The sequence below is a fragment of the Chelmon rostratus genome, chromosome 21 (genome assembly GCF_017976325.1).
Source record: "Chelmon rostratus isolate fCheRos1 chromosome 21, fCheRos1.pri, whole genome shotgun sequence".
Lineage (NCBI taxonomy): Eukaryota > Metazoa > Chordata > Actinopteri > Chaetodontiformes > Chaetodontidae > Chelmon > Chelmon rostratus.
This window is the reverse complement of record NC_055678.1, coordinates 660,989-686,529: the sequence shown is the minus strand read 5'-3', so window position 1 is coordinate 686,529 and position 25,541 is coordinate 660,989. Positions and strand designations below refer to the sequence as shown.

Genomic DNA, 25,541 nt, shown 5'->3' with positions numbered 1-25,541 from the left:
AGTATAAGGATCCAGTGGATAGACTGATGTGTGCCTCTGCTGTCAGAGAGGCTTTGAGTCACTCTTTGGGTGGTTTTCATCATCCTGCCCCCCCACAGGGTAAAAAACATGCTGCTTAAATCCAACTGTGTCCTGGAGGCTTTCGGGAACGCCAAGACCAACCGCAACGACAACTCCAGCCGCTTCGGCAAGTACATGGACATCAACTTTGACTTCAAGGGAGATCCCATCGGGGGCCACATCAACAACTACCTGCTGGAAAAGGTAAAGGCCGCGACACCCCTGAGATGAAAGGATGGGTCGTCACACCTGCCACCTGATCGTTGTCAGTGGGTTGTTTCAGCTCAAAATATGTTCCAAATGTGCCGATCGTTCCCACACGGTGCTGTCAGCTGTATGGTGCCATGAGTCCCAGGCCGGGGGCGGGGACGCCCGCTAGGGGTGCAGGATATTGCAAATCTGAGGGGGTTCTGCGATGATAAACAAGATACTGCAGGAAATTACAAACATGTTCTGCACTGGGGGCTTTTTTCTTATGAAACACTGGAAAGTTTTCCAGAAAATAACATAATAACATCATAATAACATGATCTCTTCGGTCGAGCCGGCTCCAGATAAAGAGCCACAAACACAAACACCCAGGCAGCAGCAGGTTACAGTCACTACATGGTGTCGCTTTTATTGGTGCAGTTGGTGAGAGGCAGGGGTAGATGATGGTAGTGCGGCAATCGGCAGTTACATGTGGCATCTAGGCCTCTGGTAGCATTGTAGCAGCTAACAATAGCTAAAGCGGTGGTAGTATGATAGTATCTTAGCAGTTAGCATTGGCATCTAGCAGTTAACATTAACAGTATAGGTGAATCTAGCTGTATTGTCTTCTTCTGTTCCTCTTAGCAGGTAGCGGTTAGCAGTTAGCATTAGCATGAACATTAGCTAAATGGTAGCATCGGAACTGTATTGTCTTCTTCTGTTCTTCTTAGCGGTTAGCATTAGCATTAGCTAAATGGTAGCATCAGTACTGTATTGTCTTCTTCTGCTCTTCTTAGTGGTTAGCATTAGCTAAATGTAGCATCGGTACTGTATTGTCTTTTTCTGTTCTTCTTAGCTGTTAGCATTAGCATTAGCTAAATGGTAGCATCGGTACTGGCCGCTACCTGGAGCATCTCTGGGTCAGCTGAACGTGGCAGTGCTGTTTGGATTGTGTAGGAGTAGTGTGAACTGGCACTAGGGGGGGTGACTCTGGGATGCCGGAGTTCACCGCCTAGCCTCCTGGAGGTGTCGTGGGACTAAGTAGGCGAAACACCGTTGAAGGGAGGTATCCACCTGATGACCCCCAGAGACGTGTTAGGAATCACTGCTCTTTGGCAGGTATAGAGGCAGATTAGAGCTCCAAGGTTCTTCACTGAGAATGAATCCTCTGTTTGAGCACAAGGATCTCGTGTTTAAATTAATTAACCAAACTTCACTCACTTTTTGGTTGTTTTAAGAAGGCTGTCCTGTGTGTTTTTCTTGTTCTGTCCAACAGTCCAGGGTCATTTTCCAGCAGCCGGGAGAGAGGAGCTTTCACTCGTACTACCAGGTGAATATGTGTGTGTGTGTGCGTGTAAAGAAAGTGTGTGTACAGTGTGTGTGTGCATGCAGTCATTTAATTTTCTGTGTATGTAAAACTGAGCTGACAGGGAGCGATGTGACTCCATGCAGCATGTCTGAGTCATCAAGAGGCCTTTCGTTCATACCTGCCAGGTTTCAGGGTTGAAACAGTTTGTGACATTTGAATGTGAGAGAATGAAGAGATCTTCCCTCCAGATGAATTAAACACACATTATGTGCAATGTGCACATTAGTTATGAGTAAAATTACACCATGTAAAGTAGTTGTAGTTGTGTAATCGCCCATTTAATGATGCAAAAACACAACAGAAGTACTTCATGAAGTGTGTCTGTTTCTGCTCCTTCACCAGCTGCTCAGAGGAGCTCCAGACTCGCTGTTACGCTCCCTTCACATCCAGAAGGACCCGACAGCCTACAACTACATCAAAGTCGGAGGCCAGATTAAGGTAGTTCAAACAATTAACACGATTCAAGTCTCACGTAAACAAATAGAAATGTCTGAAACCCCCCAGAACAAGCAGTCAGTGTGGCGGGGAGTCTTCTACAGATGTGTGTTTTCTCACCGCAGATCACACATCTGGAGCGTAAAGAATCACATGTAGGAGTGTTTCAGTCTTCATCGTCGCTGTGTTGCTGCAGAGGAGGCTTTATTCAGACCTCTGCTGTGCGCCGCCGTCTTTTCATGAGCTTAATGAGCAGGAACGAAACCGCTCGACAGCAACGAGCGGCCTGATGTCATGGAACACAACACCACCAAACAGCTGAGGCGGCGCTTTGTGCGCCTCAGTGGCTCCTATTTTTATGTAGCGAGACATCAGAGTAATTTAGCTAACTGTGGGAATGTGATTAATTAGAAGAGACACAAACAGTAACTGTTCTCGTCTCTCTCTCTCCAGTCTTCCATCAACGACGGAGCTGATTTCAAAGCCGTAGCCGACGCCATGAAAGTGATCGGCTTCACAGCGGATGAGATTCAGACTGTCTACAAGATCCTGGCCACCATCCTGCATCTGGTAATTCTTGATGATATCAAACCCCGGCCAGCTGGGTCCCAGTGTAGCTGTGCTGGGTTCAGATTTGAGACAGACCAGTGTCCTCGTCCAGACTGTGAGGAGCTTCTGTCTCTCTTGTCCAATGCAAAAGCAGATTTATGTTTGTTTTCACTATTAATCCTGCAAAATATATACAATATATATCAGTTTATTTTGTCTTTGTCAGGTAAAAAAGTTCCCGCTAAGGAATTCTGTAGCTTGAAACTCATCGTAGAGAAAACAGGAAGTTATTTGAGTTTATATGCAGACGTTAAAAATACATTTATTTAAATGAGAAAATCAACACCACTCCCATGGCAGTGCGCTAACTATGAAGCTAGAGTTAGCAGGGAGTTAGCTTAGCTTAGCATACAGACAGGAAACAGCGGAGACAGCACGTCCAACATTAAAAAAATTCCTGCCCACGCCTCCAGTTTTTCTAATTAATCTGCACTCAAAGACGAATATAAACAGGAAGCAGCGGCTAACTGTTTCCCTCTGCATCCAGTCTCTATGCTAAGCTAATCTGCTTGCTCTAGCTTCGTATGTAGCGTTCAGTCATGGTGTCGACCTTGCACTAAGCAGTGCGCCGGCCTCTCCGGCCTCTCCGGCCTCTCTTCCAGGGCAACCTGACTTTCGGGGTGGACGGCGACGTGACCCTGATCGAGAACACGAAGCTGGTGTCCGTGATCCGGGAGCTGCTGTCCACCAAAGAGGAAAACGTGGAGAAGGCCCTCCTGTACCGCACCGTGGCCACGGGTCGAGACGTCATCGAGAAGCAGCACACGACGCAGGAGGCCAGCTACGGGCGGGACGCTCTGGCCAAGGTCAGTGTCCGAGGAGATGAAGGTCAAAAGAAAAACCGGCGGGCGGCCGACGTTTCACTCAATGCTCGGTGATATTTTCACTGCGATTCACACTGATTCACTCCAGCCTGAGTCACAGTGTTGTGACTCCAGACAGAGGCCGTGGAGGGGGTGTCGAGGCAGATTCAGGACCAGCACCGTGGGCCGTGAACAAAAGTCTGACTCACTAGTGTTGTGACATTTCACTGTCGGCGGACCCGTCTGGGACCGCCCTGTGCCCCCGAGCGGGGCGCTCGCCGCCCGCCGATCGCTCCCCTCACGCTCACTACGCCTCATGTGTTGTCGTCCTCAGGCCATGTACGAGCGTCTGTTCTGCTGGATCGTGGGACGCATCAATGACATCATCGAGGTGAAAAACTACGACGCCAGAGTCCACGGGAAGAACACGGTCATCGGCGTGCTGGACATCTACGGGTTTGAGATCTTCCAGAACAACAGGTTCAAATGAGCCAGACCCCCCAGCTGACACGGCAGGAGTCCCTGCCTGTCTGTCTGCCTGTATGCCTGTCTGCCTGTCTGTCTGTCTGTCTGCCTGTCTGTCTGTCTCTCTGCCTGTCTGTCTGTCTGTCTGTCTGCCTGTCTGACTGTCTGTCTGTCTGTCTGCCTGTCTGTCTGTCTGTCTGTCTCTCTGCCTGCCTGTCTGTCTGTCTGCCTGTCTGTCTGCCTGCCTGCCTGTCTGACTGTCTGTCTGTCTGTCTGCCTGCCTGTCTGTCTGACTGTCTGCCTGTCTGTCTGACTGTCTGACTGTCTGTCTGTCTGCCTGTCTGACTGTCTGTCTGTCTCTCTGCCTGCCTGTCTGTCTGCCTGCCTGCCTGTCTGACTGTCTGTCTGCCTGTCTGTCTGACTGTCTGTCTGTCTGCCTGCCTGTTTGTCTGCAGGCGTGTTTTGAAGTGTTTTAGTTCCACCAAAATAAAAGAATCAAAGCATCTCATCTTTCTATGAAGTGTTTTGCGTTGTGTCCGTACTGACCGTATCTTACGTACCGTGTCCATACTGACTGAACAGTCAGTGTCTATACTGACACTGACTGGACACTGACTGTTCGATACCGTTTAAACGTGGTTATTATTGATTAATCGTTGACTCTCTGGTTCTTGTGTCACAGCTTTGAACAGTTCTGCATCAACTACTGCAATGAAAAGCTCCAGCAGCTCTTCATCCAGCTGGTGCTGAAGCAGGAACAGGAAGAGTATCAGCGTGAAGGCATCCCCTGGAAACATGTAGGCAGGATGTGTTTACTGTTTGCTTTGCTTGGACTGAAGCCTGCTGTACACCCCTGTCGTCTTATCAGTGTCCTTTGTCCTCTGGCTCCTTTTTTGTCAGATTGATTACTTCAACAACCAGATCATTGTGGATCTGGTGGAGCAGCAGCATAAAGGCATCTTCTCTGTGCTGGATGAAGCCTGTATGAACGTGGGAAAAGTCACGGATGAGGTTTTCCTCCAAGGACTCAATGGCAAGCTGGCCAAACACGCCCACTACACCAGCCGCAAGGTAGGAAGCACTCAGTGCACACCTGAGGTGGTCAGAGTTCCACCTCCTCAAGTCTCGCCATGTTTGGGTTGGACTCTGGTCACATCATGTTCTCCATCATGTTTCCTTTCACAGAAATGAACCAGTAACTAAGATGAGATAAAATATGATGATGATAATCAGTGAATCCTTTGAGTTCATTATGAAGCTTCTCCAATGTTCTGCTTGTTCTGCTCGTTAGTCAGAGCTGATGTTCTGACAGTTTATAGACCAGACAATTAATCAATTAATTGAAAAATAATCAGCATATTAATCTAATATACAAACGATAGCTTGTTGCAGCTCAATGCTGAACATAAAACATTCGCAGTTGAAATAATCGTGGATTTTATTACAGTTATAATTTAGCATATTTACAGGTATAATTACAACCTCCATTCCAAAAAGCAATGCAGTCATGTGCAAACGAATGATGAAGGTCAAACTTTAAATATATTGTCTTTGTGCTGTTTTTAGAAGGATTAACAAGTGACCACATCCTGTTTAATGTTGGTTTTACGTGGACTCTTTGAGAATCAGCAAATCAACCTAAATATAACCATGAAGCAGCGTATGAGATTCATCTGATGCAGGAGGATGCTGTAGTAACCTGAGAACAGCAGAGGGCAGATTACACCGTGTAGAGAGTAACCGTAGTAACAGCAGCGAGACGAGACTGAACATGATCCTGTTAATAATGTTAATAATCAGGATGGCTTCCAGTCTAATTCACTCTAATGGCCTGCACAGCCACACAAAACACACTAAGCCAATTTACTTTGCTAACAGTCTGGGTTTGTGATGTGATCTTAGATAAGGTGAAAGTCGCTCATCATCACTGATCCGGGGTCAGTGTGTTTCAGTTTCCCTGCACATGTTCAACATGTAAAAAGAAGAAGGCTGTTTTTAAATGACTGCAGTTTTCTCTGCGGACACAAGGGGGCATCAGCTGTCAGAGAGAGCGAGCGGGAGTCTGACTCGACACTTTGCACAAGTGATGTCACTGCCAGCCAATGGGAGCGTGTGGAGCTGGCGCTTCGCTGTGTGAGAGAGGGAGTTGGAGGGAGAGGGAAGTGAAGGGATGTGGTTAGAAATGTATGAGGAGAAGAGAGCAGAGGAAAAGAGGGAGTGAGATGGTGATGCAGAGGAAATGAATGATGAGAAGGCAAACATCTGTGAACTGTAGGAGTCAGAGTGCTGCAGATCAGAACACTCAAATCAACAGGCTGCAAAGTGAGGCCTGTTCAGAGGCCGAATACTGGTCCACTGAGCCCCTGATCCACCGAGCCCCTGAGCCCCTGATCCACCGAGCCCCTGATCCACTGAGCCAGGCTCTGAATCCTGCAGACGCTGTTAGCCCTTCCAGTGAATACAGCACACCATGACAAGGGAACTGTGAATAACCAAGGCTGAGTCAAGACGGGGTGAAGATTGCTCTGTGCTGCAGGCTGTATTGATTGGGCAGCCTCCCTTTACTCCCATCATCTCGGAGTCGATCCGCTCCTGCTGCCGCTCTGCTGCTGCTCTCTGACCTGCTCCTCTGGCAGCACACATGAAAACACATGAAAAGAAAGCTTGAAACTTCGTCATCCAGCTGTTACCTCCTGGAACCAATATGGCTCTAAATCAATATTAGCCAGAAATCCTTTTTTTTTTTTTCCCGTACTGTCTGGAGTCCTGTTGCCAGGCAACATTAACATAATGGACTTTTGTCAGGAAGTAGTGTGAACTGCTGGGGGCTTTAGTAGATCTCCAGGGTGTTTTGGACTGTTTGAATTAACAGTCAATATGATAGAAGCTGAGCTAAGCTAAACGATGGAGCATGATATGAAGCGATTAATGTGTTTCCATCGTCACATGTATACGTAGCACTCGGGTGGTGTACTGGACTCACACAGTGGACACGATAGAGCCACTTTACAGCCTTTAAGAACGAGCTCCTGTTTGAGCTTTACGGTGATTAATTATCGTCTGTTTTAAGCTCTTTCTGTACGCTGATCGATGTCAGGGTGATTCATTTTGAGGGCGATTAATTGGTCCATATGGACGTTAATTGAAAATGTATATCAGTGGGACTGCCATGTCCAATTAGGCATTTTGTCCACAGCGCCACTTAGTGGTCAGAGTAATACTTTCACACCTGTTCTTGACTGAAATGAACAGAAATCATTGTGAAGCAGACCTGTGGAGAAACATGTCTGCACAATGTGACTCTGAAAGCCTCAGTTTCATGTCTGCGATGCAGGTGATGACCTCTTTTATTCATACATAGTTCTTGTGTTTCTATATTAGATCTGAAAATATTCCATTAATAGTCTTTATTTTTATGCCTTTGAATTTAACATCAGGAGTGGAGAAGAACCTTGAGACTGCTGAATTACTCAGCCAAAGGACAGAAGGAAAGAAAGCCTCTGTGTGTGTGTGTGTGTGTGTGTGTGTGTGTGTGTGTGTGTGTGTGTGTGTGTGTGTGTGTGTGTGTGTGTGTGTGTGTGTGTGTGTGTGTGACCCAGAATAGACTTTCTAACCTACACTCACGATGCAAATGAGCTCTTTGGAAAGTAGTGAAAATATCAAGGCTGAGCACGAGCTCTGCAGCCTTGAAAGACCCGAGCTGCTCTTCGTCGCTTCGAGTGGGTCTGCCAGGATGAAAGTGTGAAGAGGAAGAGGTGCACGGGAGGAGACGGGGAATTAAATGTGAGAGGAAGTGAGACATGTGCATCCAGGGAGAGGAAAGGTGGAGGCGTGTCGGATGAAAACCAGGCCTACAAATCCAGTCAGCGGTGATATTTTTAGTTTCCTTCATATTAACTGTGGGTCACATGATGTATGCATAAAGTAAAATACTGTCGTTGGTTTGTATGGACACAATTATCAGTCCAATCTGCAGCCTCCTCCTTCATTTTTCACTCTTGTTGCTCATTATTTTGGTTCTCCAGTCAACCTGAATTCCAGCAGAGGCAGCAGCTGTGATGAAGCTGCTGAGCACAATCTGCCAAATGTCTCATTTTAAGAAACAAGCTGCAAGAAGAATTGTTGTACGACAGCTGTTATAATCACATTTAATTAATAACATGCAGCCTGTGGTGCTTTATGGAGAAAATACTGTAGGTTGACAGAAAAGGGTGGAGTGGCCGAGCAGCTTCCCCACTGAAGGACTTGAGATGTAGTGAAAACACAAACAACAAAGACACAGCAAGCAAAATATCCTGCACATACTGAACATCTTCAATCTCTGCTGTTCAACATCACTGCCAAAGATTTAAAGCAGAGAGCAGAGAACGAGTCCGATCTGATCCAGCAGGTCTTCCTGTAGCTGGACCTGTGCTCAGCCTCCACCCAGCGCTGATGTGGCTTCCAGGCCTCTGAGCCTCGCGGTGAATGAATCGGGGGTGCTTGTTTACAGAGTCTGCAGGGAAACTGAATGTGATGCTGCAGTAAACTGTCTCCAGTTTGTTTTCATCAGGCTGTGTTTGCTCGATGCTTCGCTTTCATCCCTGAACTTTAACTGGTTTCATAAATGTTTAACTCTTGTTGACCGACTGCCAGCACACTGCGCACTTGTTTACATCTTCTTCTGCTATTTTTAGATCATTGCACCACAAGCAAACTGACTGGTTTATTTCTCTGACTGTCTCATTGGCTGATGCTGTGTCCTCTGTGCCACTGAGCTCTGCTGGTGTCCAGAAACACTTTATTCTGCCCCCACTATGCATCCAGATGCACTGCTAAAGCGAAGTACTGCACATGAGGTTGGAGACAGCAGGTGGTGGAGTGTTTACTGGAAATCGTTCTAAAGTAAAGTCGATGAGCTCCATCGTCCTTCATGCTTGGAAGAGACAAAGTATCCCCAGACATCAGCGGTCCCCAAAGGAAGTACAGCGAGAGGAAGAGTAAAGGTGCACAACACCTGTGGCTGCAGGAGCAACACGTTAGCCTCAGACAGCTAGCATGTTGGAGCAGCTGCTGGTGGCAGCATGAATGAAGGATCAGGAACGTGGCCCTGCAGGTTATTTAGAGTCAGTCCCACATACGCCGTCCTGCTGCCCTACATTCTGCCTGAGGTGTAACAATCCTCCGCTGAAAGTAGTCCCCAGTTAATGTTTGGTCCTGTTTGAGTGACGTCTGCAGTAGCCAGCTGTTTCTGGAGGTTATTGAACCTTTTGTCTTTGTTTTTTCTCCTTTTATTGCAGAGAAACTGCAAAGATGCACGCTGCCATGAAGATAAATGAAAAGAACAGACGCTTTAAACACATGAAGGCAGACAAAAGAAAACACAAGACCAGAAAATAATAATAGAATTAAATAAAACCGTTAGCCTGATGCACCGAGCTTTAAACCAATGTTTGTATGAGTAATGAACCAGATTGAATGTAAACTGGTTTCTCGTAGAAGAATTTGAAGGATCACCTGACTCGATCCTCGCAGCTTTATAGCATCTTTTCTCCCGTTGTTATGGTTTCACTGCTCATATCAGGCTGGATTTCAGCCACAGAAGGCAGGTGGGATCTGAAGAAAAGCTCAATATTCAGCTTTATAAGGTCATTTAAAGCAGTATGTCGGCTTTATTTATTATATAAAAATCAGCCTTATTCCTGAATCAAAACTGAGCTGAAGCATCAACATGTTTTTTCTCTTTCTTCTTCCCAGATCTGCCTTTTAACTCATTCGCTGAAGCATTAGATCCATTTCCTTCCTCTTCCCACTCGTTCTCCAGCTTTTTCTCTTTCACTATCTCAGTTTGAGCAGCTCTCTGTTGTCTTCGCTTCTTTCGTCACTTTTTTCCTGATTTTCTTCTCACCTGCCTCCATAATCACTTTTCTCAGGTGTCTCAGCGGGCGGCTCGCACAGGTGAAGCATGCTAATAGGATGTCACATGAGAAGCTGTAATCTGTTGATCTTTGCTTCACGAACGACTTCGATAATTCACAATTATTGACTTTTATTAAATGTCTGTTAATCCAATAATTCCATCAGCCAGTGTGTCCTGGAATGATTGCTCCACACTGGAACATGTGGTGTGATTTATGAGGAACAAACATCTGTAACTGATCAGTGTCAGCTGGCCGCCTGCTCTCACTGTGCTTTAAGATTTAAATAATCTGCTCATGCTCACCTTCCTCCTTCCCTGTTTCCTCCTCATCATTATTCTGACCTTGTTTCTGTTGCCCTCGCCACACACACACACACACACACACACACACAAACTACCACACCCTTAACATTAGGCTGAGTCCCAAACACAGAGGAGGTGATCATAATAAAGCTGCCAATTGTGTGTGTGTGTGTGCGTGTGCGTGTGCGTGTGTGTTGGAGTGTGACTGATGCTGATGGAGGGGGGCAGTGTGGCTTCCAGCAGATGCAGGCTGTCTGTCTGACGGTGCATCTGTTTGTCTCGCTGGTCTGAGTGTGTGTGTGTGTGTGTGTGTGTGTGTGTGTGTGTGTGTCTGTCTCAGACTCACAGTAAAGGAACACACTGTGGGCTCAGCTGATGACTGTCTGTCTGTCTGTGTCCAGTTTTTATGCACTGCGTGGCCAAAAGTATGTGGACACCCCCACTTTGCTGTATGTTACTGTGGAACATCTCATTTCAGATTAAAGCAATAAGCCTCAAGATACTTTGAGATTTGAAGAGCAGAGTCACTAAAATCTTTAAAATGTCAGAATCACTGTCTGAAAACATCAGACTGTATAATTTACTGCCTCCAACACTGTTTGGATTAAATTTACTCCATCAGACATGAAAGAATCAGTGAGCCCCAACACCGACGCTGGGTGACGAGGTCCGGCTCACAGTCCGTGATCCGCTTCATCCCAGCGGTGTTTGATGGGGTCCGAGGTCTGTGCATGTTCACTTTGTAACGTAGAGACTGACCCTCTAACCAGAACCCAGAGAGAAACACAAACTGCTGACAGGAAGTCGTGGCGCTGTGTAAAATATTACTGTCTGATCAATATTAGAGGAGAAATTCCATCAGACGTTACGTAACATTCACGTTCTGTCCGAGCAGCTCTGTTTGCTCTTCAGAAGGGTCGAGCCAGACAGGAAGTCAGACAGGAAGTCAGACAGGAAGTCAGACAGGAACGGTGTAGAGAATCTGGTAGGTTTTCAAAATAAAACGCCCTGTGCAGACTCCCAGAGCCGAACGTCAACAAGAAACTCAATTAAAACAGACAGAAAGAGAAGCAGCCTTCACAGCACTAATATCAGGTAAAAATGACCAAAGCAACAAAATGTGAGCAAGTCAACAAACCGAGGCAAAAAAATTTAAATTTTCATATTTTGGGAGACGTGTTTATTTGGTTTCTTTTCGAGAGCGAGATAAGAAGCTAAGCTTAGCCTAGCTTAGCATAAAGACTAAAAACAAAGGGAATCAGCTAGCCTGGCTCTGTTTAAAGTGTAAAATGTAACCTACACCACCTCGCTGTGAGGTCAGCAGGTTTGTTTCTCGTCAACAAATAATTTGTGTTCGTTTGCATTAAACAGTTTAATGGTGTTGACAGGCAGACTGGCTGTTCGCCCCCACATTCAGTTTTTGTGCTAAAATGTTGAACTGTTCCTTTAAAGGGAACTAAGTAGTGTTTTAAAGGACCGACCGAAGGGACGTCCACGTGCTGTCCGCTGAACCGTCTACCTGTCTGGACTCTGTGTTACCGTCAGTCACTCCGCAGCTTCCTGCGCTCATGGCCTTCTCTTCCTGTATGCTAATCACGCCCCTCCTGGGGTTGTTATGAGAGTGCAGGATGCCTCCCTCCACTTCTCTTCCTCTGATCTCTGATGTCAGCATAATACCGTCTGTGACAGGAAGCCGACTCATCAGAAGTAGCTGCGAGGCTGTGACATCCAGGATCAGTATCACACACACTTCCACTCTTTCTTCTTCTTCTTCCACATTCACCTCTCCTCCTCTTCCTCAGTCCTCGTCTCACGGCTCTTTTGCCTGCGTTCTTGAATTTTGTTCATCACGTCATTCCTTCCTCTCTCCTCCTCCTCCTCCTCTTTCTGTCAGTCTTCATCCTGCCTGACAGCGCTGGTGTTTTCCGGGTCGCTGCCTCTGCTGCCGCAGTCGCATTTAGCATTTAGTTCAAACTATGAAGAGTGATAACACAGCGATGCTGAAGAGTCCAAACAGTTTCTTTGAAGCTGTGGGAGCGTGTGCAGGAGATCTTTACAACAGATCTGTGCACCTGCTCATCAGCAGCATCGTGCAGTTTAGAAAAATCTGCACGTTTTTCTCTGTTTTAGAGGCTTAAATGCTGTTTGTGTGGGAACAAGAGGGACGTGTTCATTTAACATATACATTTGATCAAGGCTTAAAACAAACAGAGCAGCTCCTCCTCCTCAGCTCTGGGGTGGAGTCAGACTGAAGTCACAAACCTGAGACGGTTAGACTGAACCTGGGCGCCGTTTCCCAAAAACACCTCAAAGATGTAAAATTCATCCCACAAACGTTTTCTCCATGAAATGGTCAGATCAGGGATGAACACCTGCTGCTGTCGTACAGGTAAAGTGAGTCTGGAACCAGTTTGTTTCAGGTCTGGTCCCTCTGCGTTAGTGATGCATGATAACTGATGATTTACTGAGAACGTAACAAAAAGTCAAATCACACAAACAATAATAATATGAATGATTTTCTGATGATTGAACAATTGATTTGCTCTCGATCTGTTTCCGTCTCCACCTTCCTCTCGTCTAATTAATGAATCTCTTCTGGCTGAAATGCAGCTTTCCAGATGTTCATGTTTCAGTTTCAGATCTTTTTTTTGTTCTGTTGTGGACGGCGTGGAGTTTGTCTCAGGATGGCACATTAACACGAGGCCTGACGCAGAAATCCTGATGAACGTCAGACTCGACTCAGACCGACTCTGAGGCTCAAAAACAGTCTCAGGTTTTGAGTTTTTGACAAATCCTGAAACAATAAAGCACAGACAGGCTTTGCCACACACGTGAATATTTAATTAATATTAGGTCTAAACTCTTGGATTCACCTGTGAAAACATCACACCTTAAAAACTTGAATCCTCACAGTGTTAGCAGTAAACACGGCTGTATTACTGGCACTAGCCTTCTTTTCCCAGATTAACGCTGAACGTCTTCTTCGACTGAAGGCTTCAGTCTCGCTCACTCGCCGCTTCCTGTCCTTCCTGTCTGTCTCTGCAGCTCTCGCCGACTGACAAGAGCCTGGAGTTTGACAGAGACTTTCGTATCAGGCATTATGCAGGAGACGTGGTGTAAGTATCTTAAAGTTTGACTTATTCAGGAAAAGCTTTTAGCGATGATTCATGCTCTTTTCCCACATTTGTACACTTTTCACGCCTCAGAGCTTCCTCCTGAAGCTGCTCCAGACGGGAGTCTGAAAGGAAGCTCGATGGTTGTTGTGGGATGTGGGAACTCCACTCGTTCACACCTTCCTCGTGTTCTTTTCACGATGCAGCTTCCTTTGTCTCCTCCACCCTTTGTGTCTGAATATTTGCCCCCACCCAGTGAACCCATAAATCCTTTGATCCCTTTCTTCATATGAAGCCTCAAATATAACAAACAGTATTTGGAGAATTGCACCAATGAAACTGAAGCCAAACGAAGGATTGTTTTCATCCACATGTAAGACTTATGAAACCTTATTAAAGCTAAAAGCTGCTGAAAGAAGAGCCAACACGACATCCTGGCTTTGACTCGGTGTCTGAAAACTCTGAAGCTGGAGGGTTTCAGGCAGAGCTGGAAGCTTTAAACAGTCCCTTCACATAGAAAAGTTGTTGTGCTCACCTTGCTGCAGACGTGTTCAGGTGTGCTTCAGCACCGCGTGACACTGCTGGACAAATAACACCCAGCAGGTGCAACGAAGCACGTCTCTGACACAGAGTGATGCTGCTTTTTTTTTTTTTTTTATACTTTTTATTTATTTAATATTTTCAATTACCAGAAAGAACAAATGAACAAGTTGACAACAGACTGTCAAGAAAGTAAAACAAGAACACAAACAAAAACATGGGGGCTCCTCGAATGGCAACGCTGTAATTATTGTCCAGTGTCTTGACTTGTTAGTGTGTGGCATCCTCAATCGATTTGATAAAAGCAGTCCATTTCTTCCATTTCCTGTGAAAGACTGCTCCACTAGATCTGAGTCATCTTTTCCATTAAACACATCTCCTTCACTCTGTCAATCCATTGGTTCATGCTTGGAGATTCAGTTTTATACCAGCATTTTGTTACAGGCCATCAACATTATCTTACATAAATACCAGTCTTTTTTAATAATCACATTTTCGTTTAAAACACAAAAACAGAGGACCATCACATCATTAGGAATTGTGTATCCCAAGATCTTTCCCACGGTAATACATACAATACCCCAAAAAGTTTGAATGTTTGGGCATAACCAGAATATATGGGAGTGGTCTGCGTTCATGCTGCCGCACTGCCTCCAGCATTGTTCTTGTGATTGAGAGAATTTGCTTTTTATAAGAGGTGTAATGAAAAAAGAATCAAATTTTTCCAGCCAAATATTCTCCACTTCTTTGAGCTTGTAGATGAATGCTGTGCACGCCACAAAGAACGCCGAGTGATGCTGCTTTTAAAAAGTTAAAAATGTCCGGCAGCTTTTCAGCAGAAAGGAGTCACAACGTGAAATAACCCAAAATGAAAATGTGGATTAACCTCAGATCAGCGTGAAAGAGGAATAATTTTAAGCACATAAGACTCCAACATGGCGACACTTTGACTCAGTCTGGGTGCTGCTGGTTTTAGGACCCAGCGAACATGAATCACTGCAACATAAATGTCCACACTGGAGTTGAGGAACACACACTACTGCACACACACAGTCACACACACACACACACACACACACACACACACACACACACACACACACACTCACTCCAACATTTAAACGACATCTTCACTGAAGGGCGTCCCACAGGATCCCCAGAGTACTCGGACAGATGAATAAATCACACATGCTCAGCCCCCAAAAAGTGCTCTCAGAGGAACGTGTGGAGCCCATTTGCGAGGGCTGAGTGTCCTCCACCCAGGGGAGGACTCAGGAGGAGGAGCGGGGCCTGATTGATCCCTGAGCCACTCAGACCGGGCCGTGTGGCAGCGGGGTGGATGACAGCTCTGTTTAACAGCAGCTTCATCACGTTAACTCAGAGTCTGTGCAGTCACACCTTCAGGCTGCTGGTGGTCTGATGGCGTTGGGATTATGTTCCTGGCACACTGTCGGCCCTGAAATACCAACTGAGCCTGGTTAAATATAAATATATGGAGTGTCGGAGCTGCCTGTGTGCACCCCTGTAAGACCACAGTCTGCTCATCTACTGGCCTCCCCCAGCAGGGGAGCAGCCGTCCACCAGGTCACAAAGCTCCGATCCTCTCAAACCGTAACCATTTCTCAACTTTAACCAGGGATAGAAAGGCTTTCTGACCCCCCCTCCACTGGTAAAGTTCATGGCTTGGGGTAAGTGAGCAGGGACAGAGAGCCAGGCCAGGAAAAACACACAACCAGACCTTCGCTTCACAGCGTCCACGAACACGCTGAGTCCAGGGTTCTCCACTGGCCTCCAGTCTTCCCGTTCAGCCCAGTCGTGCAGCAGCTTTGGGATGTGGGGGGGTTCACAGCAGGAAGGTGGAGCCAACAAATCTGCAGCAGCTGTGTGATGCTGTCATGAATCTCAAAGTTTCCCAAAACTGAACCCACGACACGAACAACTCAGGCTCTTCTGGGGACAAAGCTGTGCCTAATAAAGTGGCCGTGAAGTTAGTGGTGGAGGACAGGAAGCTGTGTGTGTGTGTGTGTGTGTGTGTGTGTGTGTGTGTGTGTGTGTGTGTGTGTGTGTGTGTGTGTGTGTGTGTGTGTGTGTGGCTGCTCACATTTACCTGCCTCCCTCTCCTCTCAGGTACTCAGTGGTGGGTTTCATAGATAAGAACAAAGACACTCTGTTCCAGGATTTCAAGAGACTGCTGTACAACAGGTGACACACACACACACACACACTCTTCACTCTGTTCCTTGCACTTTGATTACATGACCCCCCCTCAGAAACAGGCCTCGTACAGCTAATCTCCCGTCCCGTCCAGAGCGCTGTGTTCTCTGTGTTCTTGCTCGATGGACATGTGAGGTCTCGTCATTCCTGACCTGTCTGACGTGTATTTCATGATTCTCTTCACACGGTTCAGAAGCAGGATGTTTGGATGGCGGTCAAAAAATGTTTTAACACGGGTGCTAATGACATACGGAGCACATTTTGGTTTGGGGTTGCATCCAGAGTTCACATTAAAATACAAATTTTGCAACATCGGAGTCATTGAAATGCAGCTCTCGCTCGTTCTGATCTTTATCGACTGTCAGACGCCACAGTCACTGATCTGTGTTGTCGTCTCTGCTTATACAACCCCACCCTTCATGTCTCCACCCTTCATGTCTCCACCCTTCATGTCTCCACCCTCTCATGTGTCCAGTTCTAACCCGGTCCTGAAGGGGATGTGGCCTGAGGGCAAACTGAGCATCACTGAGGTCACCAAACGGCCGCTGACAGCAGCAACGCTCTTCAAGAACTCCATGATCTCACTGGTGGAGAACCTGGCCTGCAAGGTGAGGAGTCAGCAGTCTGTCCAGGGCTGCGGGGGGGGGCAAACACAGGAGACGGCCCTCGCCAGCAGGCCTGCACACAATGATTGCTTTCTTAATGAATCAGTTCATGGCTTCGTCTGTCAAAAGTGAAAATGACGTCTTCAGATGGCTCGTTTTGTCCGAACAAAGTCCAAAGATCAGTTTGTAAAGAAGAACGTGGAAACAACAATATCTCTGGGGGCTAAAACATTACTGAAAATGTTTTAAATGATGATGTTCTCCATCAAAACAGTTACTGATGATATTTCAGTCGTTTGAGTAAAAGCTTCTCAATATTCAATATTCAGTTTAAACAAGTTTGTGTCATTTTCCTTCAACAAAACTCTTTGAAGAATTGAAAAACCCTCTGAGCCCCAAACAGTTTCTCCTTGTTTTTCGCTCGACGTGAGCTCTTTTCTCCGTGCAGCATATAGAAGTCATGGTCAGTCCTGCAGGTTGAAACACATTAAACATGCTCAGCAGTCGTTCACGCTGTCGCCCCCTGCTGCCCCACGCAGGAACCGTACTACGTTCGCTGCGTCAAGCCCAACGACGTGAAGTCTCCTCTGCTGTTCGAGCAGGAGCGCTGCCGCCACCAGGTGGAGTACCTCGGGCTGCTGGAGAACGTCAGAGTGCGGCGTGCCGGCTTCGCCTACAGACAGACGTACCCTCGCTTCCTGCAGAGGTAATCATCACAGTCAGTCCACGCACCTGACCATGTGATCAACCTTGTTTCAGTCAGTTACATCCTGCTCTTCTTATATGGTTTCATTCATTACATGTCGGCATGAAACTTCCAATTATTTTCTTTATCTGTTTTATTTTTATCACTTTTTCTATAAAATGAACACACGGCAGCCTGAAACCCAAAGACATTCACTTTACTGCCGTATATGACACAGAAAATAAGACGAGGAATAACAATAGGACGATGATAAGAACTACTAATAGTACATCAGTCTTTACAGGAGCTCCTCACAGACCATCACAGTACTGACAGACACACAGAAATCAAATAATCAAGTCAAATACTCGGATGGAAAAAGTCAGCACGATTAAGAGATAAGATAAGATAAAACTTTATTGATCTTATCTTATCTTATTTTAATTAGTAATGCTAACCAGTTCTGTCTGTACCATTTTAAATTATAAAAAGTGTTTGATTAGAAATTCTTCAGTTGGTTGAAGGTGCTTGTTGTTGTTGTTGTTGTTGTTGTTAAAAAACAACATCAGTAAAACAAAAATCAATAAAAAATAGAAATAATGAGTTTTTGTATTGAAATGCAGCTCAAAGTGCTTCACTATAAAGAATTCACATTCATGCTTTCAATAAAACAAAGAATTAGTCACATGATAAAGAAGTCATGTGACTTCTACAGCGGACACATGAAGTACAGATACGAGCTACTTTTCATGTGAACAATGTGTTTCAGTTGCTTTAAATACAGACGGTCGATAAAAATGTTCAACATTGATCAGGAACAATTTCAGAGTCAACTGAACAGTTTGAGTTGTTTAAGAAACTGGAAATATTCTCTGGTTGCAGAGATTTGCTGCATGTCTGCGTTTTATTTTTGTAAAAATTGAATCTTCTTGGTCACCTGAGGACGTCACCTGAGGACGTCTCCTGAGGACGTCACCTGAGGACGTCTCCACACCTTTTGTGACATTTCACAGACTAAACAGTAAATGAATGAAAACAGTTGTCTCTCACAGCCTGCAGAATGTCGGTCAGGGTCAATCAGGGCGAGACTTCAGAGACTAGCGATGGACAGACGTGGAACCTGGAGTCTCAGACGTCACTCGATGTGTCTCTGCGGAGGACGAGGACCCAGAGAGCATTGCTGGCACACAGTTACACCGCCGTGGGATCGATGTTTTTATTGATCCCCGTGGTCAGAGTGCAGGACTGTTGAGTCACGACGGTCCGTAACGCCGTCTCAGACGCAGACTGTCCTTGTTGGAGCTCGGCCGGATTCCCCAGCTGTCACATTTACCCGCTGCCCCCGCAGACACCACCGCGGCGGACGGAGGATTAGGTAATGAGTCTTTTGCGTAACGTGCTAACGAGTCATCCGGCTCTGTCGCTCGAATCCCCCTCGCCAATGTGTTCAGACTCGGTATTACATCATGGCCTCGCCAGCGGGATGCGGCCTGTTGCCGGGCGCCGGGATCGTTGGATCTTGGACGACTGAGAGCATCGCCGCTGTCTCAGAATAGCCTCATAATCTGTTTCTGTGGTTGGTAGATTTCCATGTGTTGAAGGCTTCTTGTTTTTCAGTGTAGAAACAACCCACACGGACGCAGACTAAAACATGAAGGACTTTCATTAAGAGACAGCAGCACAAGCTGTTCCTCAGCCCCCATCCTACAAGCTGTGCATAACGTTTTTATTATGAGCTTCGATTCATCAGTGTGTGACTGAATGTAGTCTCAGTGTAATGACTCACTGGTCTTAAAAACATCAGGTTAATAGTGGACATAAAGACTGTAAGGCCTTAAAAACATGCTTTGAAGCTTCTGTATTTCAGTCCAATTATAAGCTGAAAAGACTCTCACAAGCGTAATTTGACCCTTTACCCCCCGTGTTGGGCTGCAGGTGCACTGTACGATAATTAATCCCCTTTTCATGGACTAAATGATGTGGTTTCCATGGCTCTGTGCCAGGAGCAGTCCCATGAAGATCTGCACTGTACAGTGTTTGAGCACACACACACTCCTTCAGAGATAAAATGATCTGAAGCCATTTAAAACAGCACACAGGCGGATTATTCAGGGACAAAACAAAAGAAATGAGACTGTGTGAACGTGGGATTTTTTACAGTGTGTGCCAAGATTTCAGCGTCCCTGCTCAGATATTATCCGTGTTCATGGACCCAGTTTTCTCGTGTGTTTGTGTGTGAGTGACAAACGGGGACAGGAGCTTTTTAAATGAGCCGGGTTCTGATCGAGCAGCCGGCAGGTGAGAGACGGGCCGCAGAGTGAGTCCTGCGAGCGTTCACCATCACTGTGTGTTTCCCCTCGGACGACTCCGATTGTTGTTCTGAGAACATGATGGAGAGGATTCCCACAGAGATGAACCTCAACAGAAACTGAATAAAAGTCACCAAAACCTTCTCAGCTCATTTTTCAACTGTTCCAACACTCAGCACCAGCTCTGATTTGGTTGAAATAAACTTAATTTACAGAATCAGGAGAGAAGCAGTGACAACAGTGTCTACAGACTTCAGCGAGTTTCCGGGGTTAAAAACAGTAATGAGCGGCTAGCGGAGACCCTGCCATTAAATAAATTTAAATGTGTGCATTGATAAAGTATTAATAAGTTGAACTGATTAGCATTTCTGTTGCCCGCCACTGAGCTTAGCAGCTAATGGACCAGTCGGCTAACAGTGGCGGCCCTGGTCTACAGGAGCCGCGCTGCTAGCATGGTTAAAACACGCGTGGTGTTTTTCATCATAGGTTTCCAGATGTAATCAATGGTAAGCTGGTATGCAGCTGTTTCCCAGCACCTTGGACCCGTGGCGCCGGGTTAGCTGTGTGCAGGAGGTTGCTGTAATCCAGATCCACTTCCTGCTCCTTCCTGCTGCATTTCCTGACACGACCACGTTGTCCCCGCAGATACAAGATGATCTCAGAGTTTACGTGGCCCAACCACGACCTGCCGTCGGACAAAGACGCGGTGAAGCGGCTGCTGCAGGGCTGCGGGTTCGACCACGACGTGGCCTACGGGAAGACCAAGGTGTTCATCCGCACCCCGCGGACCCTCTTCAGCCTGGAGGAGCAGCGAGCAGAAATGGTCCAGAGGATTGTCCTCTTCCTGCAGAAGGTGAGAGACTCGTTACCTCGTGGTTGCTCTTGAGCTGCAGATTACTGATGCATTATTGCTCCGGCGTTAATGACATTTCTGCTGCTGAATATAAGCAGGAGAGCCGTTGAGAAGCCCCCTACAGTCACGGATTCATTACTTTTTTAATCAGGCTTTATCGCTCCCTGATTGTGCCTTGAATTTAAACCGATGAACCAAATGAACGCTGTCCTTTCAGTGTCGGGTGATAATGAAAGAGTTCCTATTTGCAAACATCTGTCATTGTGAATACCTCTGATTGCTCGTCATCAACAGCTTTTATCTGCTGAGGGCCTGCGAACAAACCCGCGAGGGATGATCTGGTCTCAAGGCCCGAGTCGTGTTCTCATTGAAATTCACCAGCTCTTGTTCTGCATATGAATAACCTCAGAGACTGGAAAAACTCACATTTTTATACTGCGAGGTGTATTTTTGGAGCCGATCTAATCTCGTATTTTCAGCGTTCGTCTCTTCGTGAATGTCTGAGTTTCACCCACACAGATCTGGTGAAGTTGTTAGATGTGTGAGTGGATCTCAGAATTTTAATCTGAAATGTTTCAGGGTTTTGGAAACAACAATGTTCTTTAAATGTGATCAGCACAGAGCAGGTTTGTCCTTCTATCACCATTAATCTCTCTGACTGAACATTTATCAAAGGGCTGTGAATGTAATGGAGCTGATGACTGGCTAATGCTTTCATGCATTAAATGATCTGGTTGAGTGCATTATTGAGGTCAAAGTATGTGAAATCAATTATTTTTTGCATCACATAAGTTTGGCTGAAAGTTTTATGCGGCACATTGAACCTTCTGAACAAGAGCGAAATGTGATTTAGGTGTGAAGTGTATATTTAGCATTTGCTGCAGCTCCTCTCGTGCTCTGCAAGGTTTGAATGATTCATTGGATTAATACACCTCGTTTGGTTTAGAAGCTGAAATCTGCCTGCACAAACCTGCAGTGACGTTATTTAATATTGAAATGACAATATGACTTAAAATATGCAAATATTGAAGTTTGTGTATTAGCTCTAGAAGAAATCCCCCAACATGTGATTAAAGAAGGTAAATGTACATGAAATGTCTTGGTGAGGTTTGTTCTACCTCGAGCCTCCAGAACACTTTAGTGTTCTCTCCTGAGGATGATGGAGGAGATTCAGAGGTGATGGTTTTCCTGTCCTCCCTCCCCATGTGGACGTATCTGCATTTATTAGGTTTCTCCACTCACATTCACTATTTAGCTTTAATTTGTCACTGGATCATGAAATCAGATCCATGCTGGGCTGAAAGAGGTGATCTGCTGTGTAACAGAAGGAGGGAGAAGCCTTCATTTGTCACCTGTTGTCAGAATTCTTACAGAGAGTGATTGACTTTGATTTTTTCCTCTGACTAAATCTTGAGTCTGCTTGGATGGGGCCACAGGCTCCGTCTTTTCACAGTGACACTTTCTGCTGGAGTCAGAATAGATTGAATTCTTATTTCTCTGCACCAGGAAGCAGCTTTCCCTTCAGCTTCATGTGTTTTAAATGATCTGCTGTGAATATTGATCACTGCTCGAGGCTCTCGCCCCTCACGGGCAGTGCCAGCATCTCGGTGTGGTTATGATGCATTCGCTGACATGTGTCAGATCAGAACGCTGTCACTTTGATAGATGGAGGCATTGCTTTGTAAACTGCTGCTCTGTCCAGCTGCAGAATCAAGAATGTGCCACGCAAATCACCTGGATGACTGACAGCTAGCTCAAAAACACTGCGTTACTATATATATATATATATATATATATATATATATATATATATATATATATATATATATATATATATATATATATATATACATGAATGTATATGTACATTCTATACAAGAACAACAAGTAATACAAAAGAAAAAAATTTATTGCCACAAAAGAACTATAAAAACATAAGAAATATACTGCCACACATTCCACAAGACTTTCACATAACAGAAATTGCACGTGGTGGGTGCAGATAAGTTTAGTTCAGGGTTTACTCTGTTGTACGGTAATAAATATATAAGTGTCACAGCAGAAAAAATAGTATATGCACAGGTTAAAAGTACTTAAAGAGAATGAAAAAAGTAACATTTTGTGTATGTGATTAAACATAAATCACACGTTCAGTTAGGACCTGCGTCCTGTAGTGTTCCTTCTTACAGGGTGGGAGCAGCAGTCTGCTACTGAAGGAGCTGCAGCTGCTGCTGTTGTTGTTCTTGTTTCTGTTTCTGTTGTTGTTTCTGTTGTTGTTGTTGTTGTTGTTTCTGCTGTTGTTGTTGTTGTTTTGTTGTTGTTGTTTCTGCTGTTGTTGTTGTTGTTTCTGTTGTTGTTGTTGTTGTTGTTGCTGTTGTTTCTGTTGTTGTTGTTGCTGTTGTTGTTGTTTCTGTTGTTGCTGTTGTTGTTGTTGTTGTTGTTTCTGTTGTTGTTGTTGTTGTTGTTGCTGTTGTTGTTGTTTCTGTTGTTGCTGTTGTTGTTGTTGTTGTTTCTGTTGTTGTTGTTGTTGCTGTTGTTGTTGTTTCTGTTGTTGCTGTTGTTGTTGTTGTTTCTGTTGTTGTTGTTGTTGTTTCTGTTGTTGCTGTTGTTGTTGTTGTTGTTTCTGTTGTTGTTGTTGTTGTTGTTGTTGCTGCTGTTGTTGTTTCTGTTGTTGCTGTTGTTGTTGTTGTTGTTTCTGTTGTTGCTGTTGTTGTTGTTGTTTCTGTTGTTGTTGTTGTTGTTTCTGTTGTTGCTGTTGTTGTTGTTGTTGTTTCTTTTAAGTTTAAGTTTATTTACTTTATTGATCCCAACACTGGGAAATTCTTCTCTGCTTTTAACCCATCACTGTTGAAACACACACAGAGCAGTGGGCTGCAATCAAGCGCCCTGGGAGCATATTTGGGGGTTACATGCCATGCTCAAGAGCACATCAGCTGACTAATGGAGACCCACATTTTTCTGCCAGTCTGGTGGGGAATCGAACCAGCGACCATCCGATCACCAGCTGTTGTCGTTCTTGTTGCTGTCGTTTCTGTTGTTGTTTCTGTTGTTGTTCTTGTTGTTGTCGTTGTTGTTTTGTTGTTCTTGTTGCTGTCGTTGTTGTTTCTGTTGTTGTTCTCGTTGTTGTTGTTGTTGTTGTTGTTGCTGCTGTCGTTGTCGTTGTTGCTGTTGCTGTCGTTGTTGTTTCTGTTGTTGTTGTCGTTGTCGTTGTTGTTGTTGCTGCTGTCGTCGTTGTTGTCGTTGTTGCTGTTGCTGTCGTTGTTGTTTCTGTTGTTGCTGTTGTTGTCGTTGTTGTTTCTGTTGCTGTTGTTGTTGTTTCTGTTGTTGTTGTTGTTGTTGTTGCTGTCGTTGTTGTTGTTGTTGTTGTTCTTGTTTCTGTTGTTGTTGTTGTTGTTGTTGTGACATTAGAATCATTAGAATCATGTGGGCGGATTCCTCCACACCCTGGGTCAACCTCTCAGACATTAAAGGGTTGTTCAGCCAAATCAGTGGACTGATTGGCTGACCTGTATTGATCCGTCTGACCCTCCGCGGACGGGTGTTCCTTCCGCCCCTCCCTCAGGAGAGCCCTATCTTGTATCTCCGAGGATAAGCAGGCTTTGATAATGAAGGGAAAGCCCAGAGGAATCGCAGCTTTTCCACCTAAACAAACGCAGCAGAGGTGTCGGAGCAGGCGTATTTAATCTCGCCCTCCGTCAGCGTTAAGGTCATCACACACACACACACACACACACACACACACACACTGTGACAGCAGCCTCCATTGACTCCTGCATCCACCCTGCTGTTACTCAAACAAACATCCCAGCCTGAGTCGGATCTGCCGCGCCAAGCAATCCCCTTATCAGCACCTGGCACACCACGCTGCCTTATGCCAGCCGGGACCACGGCGCCAGCGCCGTCAGCCTCTGACTGAGGCTCAGACACACTCCTCGTCCCTCCGTTTACCTCATGGATTTATAACGATGCCACTCAGCCCGTCCCATAAAACCACAAAATAACACAACCTGTGAATGTGCGCACTTCCTCCGTCAGGATGAGTGGCCTCCTGTGCCGCCACTTCCTGTCCAGGTTGTTTTTCTGTAGCCGCGCTCTCATTTTAGCCCTTTAAATTAGCGTAACCTCTCCTCCTTTGAGGAGGGGGAGTAGCTGGAGGAGGGGGGAGGAGGCTCCTTCACAGCTCCGTTTAATCCCGCCGGTCTCTCCATCCCTCTCTCCTCTTCTTCATGCGCTCTTACTCATCTTTCCACTCTTGTGGTGCTACAGCCGGTCAATCCACCCGACCTGAAGCTCTTTGCAGTGAGGCCTGATTGGTTCGCAGTGCCGCTGCACGTGCTCCTGTGTGCAGGGGGGTCTCAGACAGCGCACCATCCAGCAGAAACACAGATGTTATAAATTAAACATTGGCCGCCCCCACCTTCTCTCTATGTGAAAATGAATATTTCATAAATTCAAGCTCAGCCATCCACATCACATTAACTGTCGGCGCTTGTCAGAGCAGCGCCGATGACGAGGGGCGAGACTCCCCCCTCTTGTATCCTGAGCTGCCGTCTTAATTGCTTTCCAAAGCTTTACACGGTCTCCGTGCGGCGGCGGGTTGATCAGACGTGGAAAGCATTCCGTCTTGGATAGTCAGCTTTCACAGCGTGGCCACTGGGGGGGTTTGTCTAAGCAGGAGCTAAATGAAAACGTGTAAGGATGAAGATTTCTTTTACTTTGCTCTGTTTCCCGATGGATAACTCGTGTCTTCAGGCAGGAAATTGTGCAGCAACAAATAAAAGCTGGTCTTTGGAGGATCTGGAACGGGGAGTGATCTGTGGACAGCTCTGTGCTAGCACTGCCCCCTCCCTGCCTAACTGTCCAGAACTGATCTGCCTCCTGCTGGACCTCAGCAGAAACATGATCTCTAATCCTCTGATCCCCCTGAACCTGAAGTGTTTGACTGATCATCCAGAGCTGTCGTCTCTACAAACACTGCAGTGGATGGGAACACTAGCATAGCATAAGGTGGGCGGGTTAACGTCTTCCTAACAGTTAGCAGCTGGATTTCCTGTTTTCTCCCAGCTGTGATGTGAAAACATTTCTTAATT

The 25,541-nt window shown here is 45.8% G+C and overlaps 1 protein-coding gene across 2 annotated transcripts in view; it reads left to right on the top strand.

Annotated features, from left to right (window-relative positions):
• The window catches only part of myo1d (myosin 1D), a 94,199-nt gene that overhangs the window by 27,042 nt on the left and 41,616 nt on the right, over window positions 1-25,541 (top strand). For both annotated transcript variants that reach the window (XR_006007871.1, XM_041962107.1), the window contains exons 4-16: window positions 99-264; window positions 1,526-1,579; window positions 1,961-2,056; window positions 2,507-2,623; window positions 3,265-3,468; window positions 3,800-3,945; window positions 4,613-4,727; window positions 4,831-5,001; window positions 13,178-13,248; window positions 15,913-15,987; window positions 16,475-16,607; window positions 17,144-17,310; window positions 20,244-20,451. Coding sequence is in view for 1 of the 2 variants with exons in the window: in XM_041962107.1 (XP_041818041.1) it covers window positions 99-264; window positions 1,526-1,579; window positions 1,961-2,056; window positions 2,507-2,623; window positions 3,265-3,468; window positions 3,800-3,945; window positions 4,613-4,727; window positions 4,831-5,001; window positions 13,178-13,248; window positions 15,913-15,987; window positions 16,475-16,607; window positions 17,144-17,310; window positions 20,244-20,451 (1,723 nt within the window). In the remaining variant the exon portion in view is untranslated. The remainder of the gene's footprint in view (window positions 1-98; window positions 265-1,525; window positions 1,580-1,960; window positions 2,057-2,506; window positions 2,624-3,264; window positions 3,469-3,799; window positions 3,946-4,612; window positions 4,728-4,830; window positions 5,002-13,177; window positions 13,249-15,912; window positions 15,988-16,474; window positions 16,608-17,143; window positions 17,311-20,243; window positions 20,452-25,541) is intronic.